At 48.0% G+C, this 12,386-nt stretch overlaps 1 protein-coding gene across 1 annotated transcript in view; it reads right to left on the reverse strand.

Annotated features, from left to right (window-relative positions):
* The window catches only part of COL23A1 (collagen type XXIII alpha 1 chain), a 364,442-nt gene extending 357,026 nt beyond the window's left edge, over positions 1-7,416 (reverse strand). The window contains exon 1 of the mRNA XM_057538500.1: positions 6,933-7,416. Coding sequence (XP_057394483.1) covers positions 6,933-7,223 — 291 coding nt within the window. The 5' untranslated portion in view covers positions 7,224-7,416. The remainder of the gene's footprint in view (positions 1-6,932) is intronic.
* Positions 7,417-12,386: the final 4,970 nt, after the last annotated feature.

The following is a 12,386-nucleotide window of genomic DNA, read 5'->3' on the forward strand; positions in this document are numbered from 1 at the left end:
GATCTAGTGCTCAGAGCTCACCCTGGGCTGTACAAGCTACTCTGTCCAGCCCTCCCTTCTCTTCCTGAATCACCACGGCCCCTCCCCACAGGCTGAGCAGTGCTCTCAGCCCTGCCTCATGCATAGAAAACTGAGGCTCTGGACCAGCCTAGGCCACACAGCCAGCAGGTAGTGGTGGCTGCTATAGACTGAATCATTGAGCCCCCCGCCCCCCTGTAATGGGATTAGGAGATGGGGGTTTTGAGAGGTGATTAGGACATGAGAGTAGAGCCCTCATAAATGGGATTAGTGATCTTATAAAAGAGACCCCGGAGAGCTCCCTCAACCCTTCTGTCTGCCATGAGAGGACACAGGGAGAAGACCGCCTATGAACAAGGAAGCGGGTCTACACCAGACACCAAATCTGCTGGAGCCTTGATCTTGGACTTTCTAGCCTCCACAACTGTGAGAAATAAATATCTGTTGTTTAAGCCACCCGGTCTGTGGTATTTTGTAACAGCAGCTTGAACAGACTAAAGACAGTGGCCTTCTGATTCCTTGTCCAGAGCGCTTCCTCTCCAAACTCGGGCCCCTCAAGGCCACCATGACACATATCACCAGGCAAAGCTGGGCAACCTCCTGGCCTCACTGCTCCAGGTCACTGGGACTCAGGGCACCCCAACAGACTCCTCAACCAGTCCGGAGAGGAGCCTCCTTTCTCATGGGTACACTCCTATGGGGAGAACACTCCCCGGGAAGCAGATGAAAATGGGCTGAAGGGGGACTTCCCTGGCGGTCCAGTGGTTAAGACTTCGCCTTCCAATGCAGGGGGTATGGGTTCTATCCCTGGTCAGGGAGCTAAGATCCCACATGCCCCACAGCCAAAAAACCGAAACATAAAGCAGAAGCAATATTGTAACAAATTCAATAAAGATTAAAAAAAAAAAAGAAAAGAAAGTGGGCCGAGGAAGGTGGGCCCCAGGAGCAGGCAGCCCTGACTAGCCTCGGCTGGACATGAAACTCATACAAAGGGTGGAGAGAACACACCCGTCCTTATCACTCCTCCTTCCAAGGCCTCCTGCTGACCTGAGGGAGCCCAGGCCTGGCCTGTGTGCCTGGAACAGGTCATGGCCTCCCTCTTAGTGACATTTCTCCCTTGTAAAACAAGGACAGTAACCTCTGTCTTCCACAATTCATGATGCTGTTGTGGGAAAGTTTTAAGATTTTAAGTTATCCTGTAACTTGTTAAGCTCACATTTTGTGAGTGCATTATATTCAAAGAGAAATACAGATTTTGATCCTACCACAGGTAAACCCAAATGTATCAATACACATAAACACCTGCAGAACAAACACCTACCAACCTACTGCCTAGCCCATTAGATCAAAAATCCTTTAGCTGGATTTCAAGCCGTTGAGGAAGAATTGCTCCAGAATGTGATTCCAGCTTGTTGCCCAAGCCTCTCTCTCTTGTTATTCCTTGGATGGTCATCTACTTGGTTTTACCAGCCCCCTGTCTTCTTCCCCTTCTAATAACAACACTCCAAATTGTCCTTTGGGGACCATCCTCTACTCCTGGTCCTTTCAGCTCCAGTGGGGTACACGCAGATGTGCACAGGTGCACACAACCCCCACCCCCTCCCCTGCAGAGATCAGAGATGCTGCCTGGCTCATCTCAGTGATTGGTGCAGGTCATCCACACTGACCATTGGAGTGAATCAGGGGGACTATCGGGAAAGAGAAACTCTAATGCTGAGGACAGGGACCTGGAGCTGCTGACAGTTGCCCTGCCACTTCATGGGAAAGAGTGAGGGCATCCTTGACAGATATGGAGACAACTCAAAGAAACACAAAATCAAGGCACCTCTAGCTGTGCCTGAGCAGGCATTTCCCTGGACGTTTCAGTTAAATTCCCTTTTTAATTAAGCCAGTCTGAGTTGGGGTCCTTTCACGTCGCTATTTGAAAGTATAAGGACCCAAAGGCAACTAGAAAGGTGGAATCGAATGAGATGATGCTCAAGGAAGGTAAAAGAGACACCCTGCTCTGGGGACCATGATTCTTCCATGATCCTCTGGAAGGGGGTTTGGAGGCCACAGTGAGATATGGCCAAGGGGGCCTGTGGCCAGGACTGGGGTGAGGAGGGGGGCACAGCTGCCTGGGCACACATGATGGGTACAGGGCACCACACATGTTTTCAGGTGCACTGACCTCCTTGGTCCTCGGAGTGGCTGGGCCAGTTCCCTCCAGTCCGAGCAGCCTCTTCCACTTACTGCAGGGTGATGTGCAGGTGTCATCATTTTTTGTGTATGCCATGACGTGGAAAGAGTTGGAAAGCAGGACCCTAGAGTGCCATCCCCAGTGAGGAGGCCACTCCAGTCAGTCACTCTGGGATCAGAACAGCATGCACTTAAGGGTTAAAGACCACAAACTACAAAGCATGGGACTGAGCCAGAGAGAACACCAAATGCATCAACCTTGCCTTTGACTACTATGGTTAGATGCAGGGCTGGAGAGCAGGACCCTGAGGGAAACAGAAATTTCGCAGCTGGGGAGTGTTCCCAAAGTGTGGAGCAGTGAAGGGGGTATGGTTATGAAAACGGTGGCAGTTCCACAGTTTTAAACAATAAACAATGGATGACTTCCCCCTCCCTCCACCCCCACCCTGTCCTCCTCTAGGACGACATTCTAGGGCACCCATCTGACACTGTTGGTTGTTCCCCAATAGCCATTCCTAGGCTCCCTTCCTCACAAAGCTACAATTTTGTTCCACTGGCAACATGCCCAGACTCAGAGGATTCGTCAAGCTCGGCCAAAGCCTCCTGTGGCAACCCCATCACCCTTGACAGGATGATGATGATCACTGGCCCTGGTTCTGGCTGGTGGCTATAAGGAAAGTTCCCTGACTCAAATGAAGAAGAAAGACTCTTGAGAAGATAGCTTTTTCCTGCCCTCTTCCCTTCTACCTTGGCTATTCTTGTGTGAAGACATGTGCTTGGAGCTGCAGCCGCCATATTGTGACCATGAGGAAAGACCAAGAGAATGGCAGACAATGACCTGGCACCCCAGTCATGGCCAAGTCATTGAACTAACCCAGGATCTGCAGGCTGACTTCCAGGATTCTCAGGTTATGCAAGAGAATTCAATGACTGTACTGTTTAAGGAATCACACTGGGGGATTTTGGTACTCGCCATCAAAAGACTTACTGACCAACACTTTCCTCTGCATTATCTTATTTGCTCATCAGTACACAGGTAGTTGTGACCATTGTATTAGGGAAGAGGAAGCTGGAGCTCAGGAAGTTAAAGAGGTTAGATGCCAGGACTAGTAAATAGTGGGCCTGAAACCCCATTTATCATCTACCCCTCTCTGCCTGCTGGTATAAATTCATTCAGCTTACAGATCCCTGAACTTCAGGAGCGATGTTGCAAATCTTCAAAGCTAATGTGCAAAAGTCCAATTTAACAATTCCAAAATATATCTGTGAAAGGAATGCCCCAACAGTTGGCTCATTCTAAACATGCTGCTAGTATTATAAAGCTCTCCTAAACTTCTGCAAAAAAAACAAGAAAAAAAAAAAAAAAAGAGTGGAGAGATAAAGTGAGCATGCCAGGAAGTAACTGGAAACTTTTTTGGTTTGGGAGCCAGGAAATGTCAAGGAAACAAATGTAGCTATGATTTATACTCCATCTCCAGTTGTGCCATGGGATTCAAAAATTGGCATTTTTATTAAAGCATACACCTTAGAGCAGTCCTGATAAGTGACAAGCTGCCACCGAGGCCAAATAAAGCTACATTTGATTCTGGGTTTTATGGTAACTTAACCAATATATATAGTTGATGGTAGGGAAGCAAAGGGCTTGAATTTTACCCAGAGTCTCTGGGTTTTTCTTGTTTTCAAACTGATTGGTCTGGAGAATGGAAGACCAACAGCCAACAATAAATCCATTGTAAGCTGAAAATAGTTTCCTCTGAATACAACTAAATATTTCTTTAATCCTTGCATTAAAATTTTTACTGTAGTATAGCAGCTATTTTATTTACTCTAAAATTTAAGCTTTTGTAATACTGTAACTATAGGTATAACTAATGGGGGGGGTTGATTACCGAGGCAAGCTCTTTAAAGCACTTTAAAAGCATAATATCAGATGCTTGTTTTGCATTTATATTTTTGGGTCGTACTGAAGATACTATTGTTAATGACTCTTGCTCAAAAATCTTGCTTTTATTTTCTGAAAACCATTTCTTTATTTTGTACCATGGGAAGGGTCTTTAATAATCATGAGTTATCATGAATATTTCTTTTTTGTAGCTTCTATATCTACATTATCAGGCACATCAGCCAGTCCCAAAGAAGTTATTTCACAGTTCTGTTCCCAAGGGAACAAAGACAGTGGGTCCCATATTAACAGTGGCTTCTGTTGGCTTATTTTTAATGTATTTTTTCTGACATTAAAGTTGTGTACGGTTGGCAAGGATTTCTATTCTCTGAAAACAAGATTGTTGGTAAAAGGACAAGCTGCAGGCATCCTCACATACACAACTACTTCAGCACAGGCTGAAAGGATGCTTCACTGAGAACAAATTAGAACTGAAAAACATGTTCAAGTACAAAGGTTCTTTCTTTAAGAGATTTTCAGTTCATTATTTATTTGTCCTTCGTATCGAATAGTTTTTCTAAATTGTCTTCACATCTATTTAAACCCAATTACCAACTCCCACTATGCACCTCCCATGAGTCCCCTCATCTCAGCCAGGGACTCTCAGGGTCACTGGCCAGGCCATGTACATTTCCCATCCAGTGACATTTGTGAGAAGAATGGCTAGGAGCAGGAACAGACTGGTGCCCTGGGAAAGAGATGCCTTTTCACAGCGATACTCAAAGAGCCAGAAGCTGAACCCCAACTGCATTCATAGTGTAGCATCTCAGATGCTCCAAGTAGAGACTCCTCAACACCAAACTTGGTTAGCTAGTAGCACGAAGTGCTAAGATGTGTCCTATGCTAATGGTATAGCCTGCAGAATGGTATAGCGAATTTCAAGTGGAAATCCCAGGATTTGAAATTTTCCCTTCCCCTTACTAATGAAGAGGAAAGAAGTGGGGGGTGGGGTGGCGGCGGGGTGGTATGGAGAGAGAGAGAGAGAGAGAAACAGAGAGGGAGAGACAGCGGGAATACTCTGCCCAATAACTCCTTGGAAGCAGGACGAAGCCCCCTGTGATCTGCATAGTTCAGGACTTGAAAATCTCAGCCGTGGCTGCTTTCCCAGGACTCTCCTCCCTATTAGAATGGACACAATTTGCAAGTTCCTTCTAAAGGTTTTATTGGGATTTCTGATTTACTCAATCAAAACTTGCAGTTTATTTTTTATTAAGTAAAAAGGGCCCCCTATTCGAAAGAACAGCCACAGTTATAGCACTAACAGGTAGAAATTTTACTGGCCCTCCATAAATCAATTCAACACCCTTGTCTCTAAGGATTTGCCAAAAGGTAATGGGCTGCAATTATGAAACCATCACCAGGAGTTGCCAGCAGGGCTCCAGAGAGATTTCTAAAATCTGCAGGCACTTTCAAGAGGAACATAGGAAATCATTTCATGAAGCAGCAATTTTGCCCAAAACCAAGTTAGAAGAGATGTAATACTGGCTTAAAGTGACTAAGAAATAGGTATGGTGAACACAAAAGGCATGGTACAGTCTTCCCCCATTCACCTTAAAGAATCCAAATTAACTCAAAACTGGATACACAGCTACTTTAATAAAGATCACAGCTGGGCACAGTTCAGGGGAAATGGTAGTAACAGCCTTGCCCATCCTCTCCTCTACCTTGAAAACACTGTGGTGCTATTCATACTACAGTTGAGGATGCCCCTTTGGGGAGTATGCTTGCGATCTTGGGGTAGCTGCCTTTCCTAGGAAGAAGAGGATGCCTCAGGCAAGGGAGGCCAGCACAACCAGAGGCGCTCTGGCCAGTCTACCACCCCTGTTCTATGGGGAGGTGCCCTGCTGCACAAAAGCTGGAGGTTTTGATCAGCATGATGGGTGAGAGATTTGAAGTTCCAAATGTGGCTCCTGATTTGAAGACACATAGCAGCAACCTTAACAGAAGTGTCAGAGAGTCTCATATGATGCTTCCAGCAAGGAAACTCAGCATCTGCTGTGTCCACAATGCCCAGGGGGCATCGCCTAGGTGGCGTCCACCGAATCCAGAATCTGTATTTTTTGGCCCGGACTGTGTTTTATTCCCCTCACCCTGCCAAGCTGATGTTGGCACCCCCTCAGGTCTGGGTTGCCCTGGGTGAGCGCTGAGCTCAAGCAGCCCCAGGCACAGCACAGCATCTCCAAGATGGAGCTGTTCTGAAACACTTTCCTGAGGGGCCGGAGGGTGGACAGGGCAGGCTGGATTGACCATGTCCTTCCAAGGGCCCCGGCCAGGGTCTGACTGAGGTTTCCCGCCACCAGGAAACCTCCGGTCTGCTGGCAGTCCCACACCTCTGCAGGTATATCAGCGTTGGGAACAGTAGCTGCAACCAGTGACAGAAGTCAGCACACACTTCCCGCAAGAGCTTCTTCATTATCCCGGCACAGGTAGGAAGGCAGGCGCTTAACGCAGGCGGGAAGCCACCGGTCCGAGCGCACACACCAGTGGAGACGCGCACACACCAGTGGAGACTCGCCCCCAGATCTGTTATTTCAAAGTCCTCAGTCTTTCCTCTTCCTCCCCCTGCTCGTTCCCGAAACAGCCCTTCTAGGTTGTTTTTCACGCAGGCCGACCCTGAGGCTGGAGCGGGAACAGCAGGACCCCTCGGCCGCCAGCACCCCAGCCTCCCTCCCCACCCCACCCCACCCCCGACCCCGCGCAGGCTGCTCGGGCGCTCACAGCTGGCGGGCGACCGCTCCTCACCGCGACGGCTCCCGGCGCACGGACACTCCCAGCCCCGCGCTCGGCGACTTACCTCGCGCAGCAGGCGCTCCAGTTGCGGCTCGGCCCAGGCGACCAGGGTGTCCGGCGACCCCGCGCGCCACAGCAGCTCCCGCTCTTCCTCGAGCGCCGCCACCCGGCCCTGCAGCGCGGCCGCCTGGACGCCCAGCAGCAGGCAGGCGACCGCCGAGCCGGCGGAGAGCAGCAGGCACAGCGCGCTCACCGCCCAGGCCCCAGCTGCCGTCGCGGGGCGCCCCGCGCCGCCGCCGCCGCCCGCCCGGCAGCCCTTCCGCGCGTCGCCGCCGGCGCCCTGGCCTGGACTCATGGTGTGCTCGTCGCGGGTGGACTCTCAGAGGGGACGGTGCACAGAGCCGGGTCGCTGGCTGAGCGTGCTGGAGCGTGCTGGAGAGCCCGAGGCACGAGGTCGGCCCGGCGCGGGGCTTGGCCTCCGGGCAGCAGCGGACCGCGGCGCACGCCCCCTTCCCTGCCGCCAGCTCCTCCACAGCGGCCACTTTGGGCAGTTTCCTCTATGCAAATAGACCCTGCCAGAAAAGGAGCCGGGACCCACCCAGGGGAGGAGCGGCCAGGCCGGCCCCGCGCGGCGAGGGGGCGGGGGCGGGGGCGGAAAGGGAGCTGGCTCCTCGGAGCCCCCCAGCGCGTACCTGGCTGACCCCGCGCGCAGCACTCATCTCCGCCCTCACCTGCCCTGGACGCCGGGCTGCACCCACTCCCGCGCATGCACCTCTGCGACTCCTCAGCCCGAGTTCCAGCTGCGATCCCAAGAGGTCTGTGGTGCACCCAGAGACTCAGAGCGCCTTCTGCAGCCTACCCTTGGCTGCGGCATCATTCATTTGTTGGGAAAATTCCCCTCGACTTGTGAATTAACCTGACACTTTGAAGTGTCAGAGAAGTTTTGAAGTACGAAACTTCAAACCCTGTGGAAAACTTAGTGAATCCTTTCTAGATGGTGCCCTAGCGCCGCTTGGTGGTGGAAAGCGACCTCTTGTGCATTCATCCAGACGCAGTCAGGGTCGGGATTGAGCCTAGTGGAAGGATGCCTCTTAGAATATTTAATACTCTCACCATTTACTATGTGCCAGACATGCGGTGCTGGAAACAAATTGTAAGACCTTGTTCCTGACCTAGAGAAGTCTTTCATTTGAGAAAATTGAGACTTTAACAAATGCAAAAGATAGGGAAAAAGAACTCCAACTTTTGATGAGCTGATGGCTTAATTCTGTAGTGGAAACACAACCTGGCCAAAAATAATCATCTAGTATGTATCACATTTAACCTATACTGCGATTCGGTTGCAAACGTACACCACAGGGTTAAAGTAGGAAAGCCTGAATGAGAATCAAATGGCCGGAACAGTCTTTTTCAAGAAAGGGGGGGTAAGGCTGGAAGTCAAGCACATTCTCTGCTGGCTCAGATTCCTACCAGGATTTTGTATCCTAAAATGGGTCCCACATAACTCTCCCACTAACTCCAGTAATAATCAAATAAAAACAACAGACTTGCTTGGATCTTTGTAATTTGAGCATATCCACAGCCGTTTTTGAAAAAAAGACCGGTTATATCTTCCCACTCTCTGGGTATCTTTGGATTTATTAGCGTCTTTGGACAGATTACTTATCTCTTAACACTGCTGAGGACCTTCAGCTGACAGATTCCTCCTCAATCCCTTAATTTAGAGGGGAAATTACCTCCGAGATTGGAATAAAACAGAAATGGTTGGCATCTCACCTCTGCAACTTTGTAGCTGTGACCTTAGGTAACTTGGGGTCACAGTTAAGTGGTTATACAGAGATAGGTCTTGCTAAGATCTAGCATATGCCCAATAAGTAGTCTGAAAAGTACTTGCTCAGCAAACTGGATTGTCTTCTTTGAAAAGAGGCCAACACCATATTACAAGTTGGCACATTGTTCTTGCTACAAACACATAGGCAAATTGCCCATCACCTGCATGTATTGCTCACCATATTCCAGAAGCTTCTGTGTATCAAACAAGCCAAGCTCATTGGTCTCTTTGGCCTTTGCCCTTGCCTACCGCCTCACTATCTGGAATATCCTGCTCTCAGATCTTTGAGCAAGCTCCTCCTTCAGGTCAAGGTCCTCAGGTCCTTAAACCTCACTATCTCCAAAAGACCTACCCAGACTGTCCAATCTAAGGAGGCTTCACTTGCAGTCCTCAGAAGGATTACTCAGGGTGATCATTTATCACTGTTTGAAGTTACCTTTTTATTAACAAGACAAAGTTACCCATTTGTCTTGTTCACCACTGTTTTCTCAAAGAGCAGTACAGAATCTGGCAAATATTTGTCAAGTGAATTAAGGAAAGGCGAAAATATGTTTACTGTCTACAGTTTAATTTAAAAGGCAAGGAAGAAAATACTCTATTTTGTAAGTTGGGGTCCTGGAAGGAACAGATGGCATCCTCAGACTGAAGACAGTCTGATTGTAGAGACTGTCTACATGGTGGGGCAGATTAAGGGAAGCCAACAGGGGATGTTGAAGAAGCACTCTGGAGTATAAACAGTGGAAGGCCATTACCATCTCTAGCTACAGGCGGGAGAAGAAGGAACTGTGTGGGAACCCTGTGAATGCTCGGAGCTTAACAAAGGTCAGCTCAACAGGAGCTGTGGCCTTTGGTTAAGGGATACCACTTCTGCAAAACCATGGCTTGGAAGGTAAGGAGCTGGGGGATAATCTCTCTCTCCTCTTACTCTCTGATCTGCTGGGCCTCCCACTGACCAAACCTACAGGACAAGGGAGCCCAGATGATGCAATGCAAAGAGGTCAGCCTCCTAAGGGCAGAGAGCTGAGTCAGAGTGGTGGAGAGCAGAGCTGGGGGGTGGGCAGGAATCCACTGCATTCCCTAACATGCATATAGATTACCAAGGTCAATCTAGCTACTGCTGCCTCTGAAATGGCTAACCTGTCAGCGATAGGCACTAGTCCTCAGGGAGACCAACTGGCTACTTGGTGGCAAACCAACTACTTTGAACTCCCTTCATCCCAGAAGGGCCAGCAATTTGTCCCTCACAGGGATGGATAGCTATACTAGGTATGGGCTTGTCTTCCCTGTTTGCAGAGCCTCAGCCAGCACCACTATCCATACAGATTCCCCATTCCACAGGTATGGAGTCCTCTATAACAGAGCATCCAACCAGGGAACCCACTTTACAGCAGAGTAAGAGGAGGAGTGAGCCCATGACCATGGAATCCACTGGTTGTATTACATCCTGCACCAGCCAGAAGCAGCCAGCCTCACAGAACACTGGAACTGCCTTTTGAAGGCACAGGTGTAGCACCAACTCAGAGTATTCAGAGACAATATGCTAAAAGACTGCAGTGCCATCTTTCAGGATGTGGAATATGCATTAAATGAGGGACCTCTACATGACACCTTTTTTTCCAATAATGCATGGGTCCAGGAACCAAGGGGTAGAAGCAAGAGTAGCTCCACTCACCATCACGCCCCGTGACTCACTGGGGGATTTTGTGCTTGCCGTCCTCACAAAGCTGGGTCCTGCAGGATTGGAGGTCCTACTTCTCAAGAGTGTTACACTTGCCAGGGCACACAGCAAGGGTCCATTCAACTATAAGCTATGGCTGCCCCCCCAGGGCACTTTGAACTCTGTGTCCATGGACCTGAAGTCTAAGAGTCACCATTTTGGCAGGACCCTCAAAAGTAGGGAGAGGAGGCTGCATTTATACAGTGGGGACAGGGAGGAATATGCCAGGCACCTGCTGGCACTCCTTTGCCCATCCTAACTGTAAATAGCAAGTGCAGCAACCCAGCCTGATGATTGTCAAGGGCTCAGACTCTTCAGGATAAAAGGGCATTATAAAATATTTTATTAAAAAGGGATTACTTGGGTCAGATAGGGTTGATAACCACTGCATAAGATTATAAGTAATGTTGATAATGAAGAGGTTCAGATATATTCAAAATGCTCTGTTTAAGAAGGCAGGGGGACTGAGCTCTGACCACCACAGCAACAGTCAGCTCTACCCACCACCAGAGCCTCCCATCAAGCCTCTTAGATAGCCTCAACCACCAGAGGGCAGACAACAGAAGCAAGAAAAACTACAATCCTGCAGCCTGTGGACCAAAAACCACAGTTACAGAAAGACAGAGAAGATGAAAAGGCAGAGGGCTATGTACCAGATGAAGGAACAAGAAAAAACCCCAGAAAAACAACTAAATGAAGTGGAGATAGGCAACCTTCCAGAAAAAGAATTCAGAATAATGATAGTGAAGATGATCCAGGACCTCGGAATAAGAATGGAGGCAAAGATTGAGAAGATGCAAGAAATGATTAACAAAGACCTAGAAGAATTAAAGAACAAACAAACAGAGATGACCAATACAATAACTGAAATGAAAACTACACTAGAAGGAATCAATAGCAGAATAACTGAGTCAGAAGAACGGATAAGTGACCTGGAAGACAGAATGGTGGAATTCACTGCTGCGGAACAGACTAAAGAAAAAAGAATAAAAAGAAATGAAGACAGCCTAAGAGACCTCTGGGACAACATTAAACGCAACAACATTCGCATTATAGGGGTCCCAGAAGGAGAAGAGAGAGAGAAAGGACCAGAGAAAATATTTGAAGAGATTATAATCGAAAACTTCCCTAACATGGGAAAGGAAATAGCCACCCAAGTCCAGGAAGCGCAGAGAGTCCCATACAGAATAAACCCAAGGAGAAACACGCCGAGACACATAGTAATCAAAGTGGCAAAAATTAAAGACAAAGAAAAATTATTGAAAGCAGCAAGGGAAAAACGACAAATAACATACAAGGGAACCCCCATAAGGTTAACAGCTGATTTCTCAGCAGAAACTCTGCAAGCCAGAAGGGAGTGGCATGAAATACTTAAAGTGATGAAAGGGAAGAACCTACAACCAAGATTACTCTACCCAGCAAGGATCTCATTTAGATTTGATGGAGAAATCAAAAGCTTTACAGACAAGCAAAAGCTAAGAGAATTCAGCACCACCAAACCAGCTCTACAACAAATGCTAAAGGAACTTCTCTAAGTGGGAAACACAAGAGAAGAAAAGGACCTACAAAAACAAACCCAAAACAATTAAGAAAATGGTCATAGGAACATACATATCGATAATTACCTTAAACGTGAATGGATTAAATGCCCCAACCAAAAGACATAGACTGGCTGAATGGATACAAAAACAAGACCCATATATATGCTGTCTACAAGAGACCCACTTCAGACCTAGGGACACATACAGACTGAAAGTGAGGGGATGGAAAAAGATATTCCATGCAAATGGAAATCAAAAGAAAGCTGGAGTAGCTATACTCATATCAGATAAAATAGACTTTAAAATAAAGAATGTTACAAGAGACAAGGAAGGACACTACATAATGATCCAGGGATCAATCCAAGAAGAAGATATAACAATTATAAATATATATGCACCCAACATAGGAGCACCTCAATACATAAGGCA

Source organism: Balaenoptera acutorostrata, chromosome 2 (genome assembly GCF_949987535.1).
Source record: "Balaenoptera acutorostrata chromosome 2, mBalAcu1.1, whole genome shotgun sequence".
Taxonomy (NCBI): domain Eukaryota; kingdom Metazoa; phylum Chordata; class Mammalia; order Artiodactyla; family Balaenopteridae; genus Balaenoptera; species Balaenoptera acutorostrata.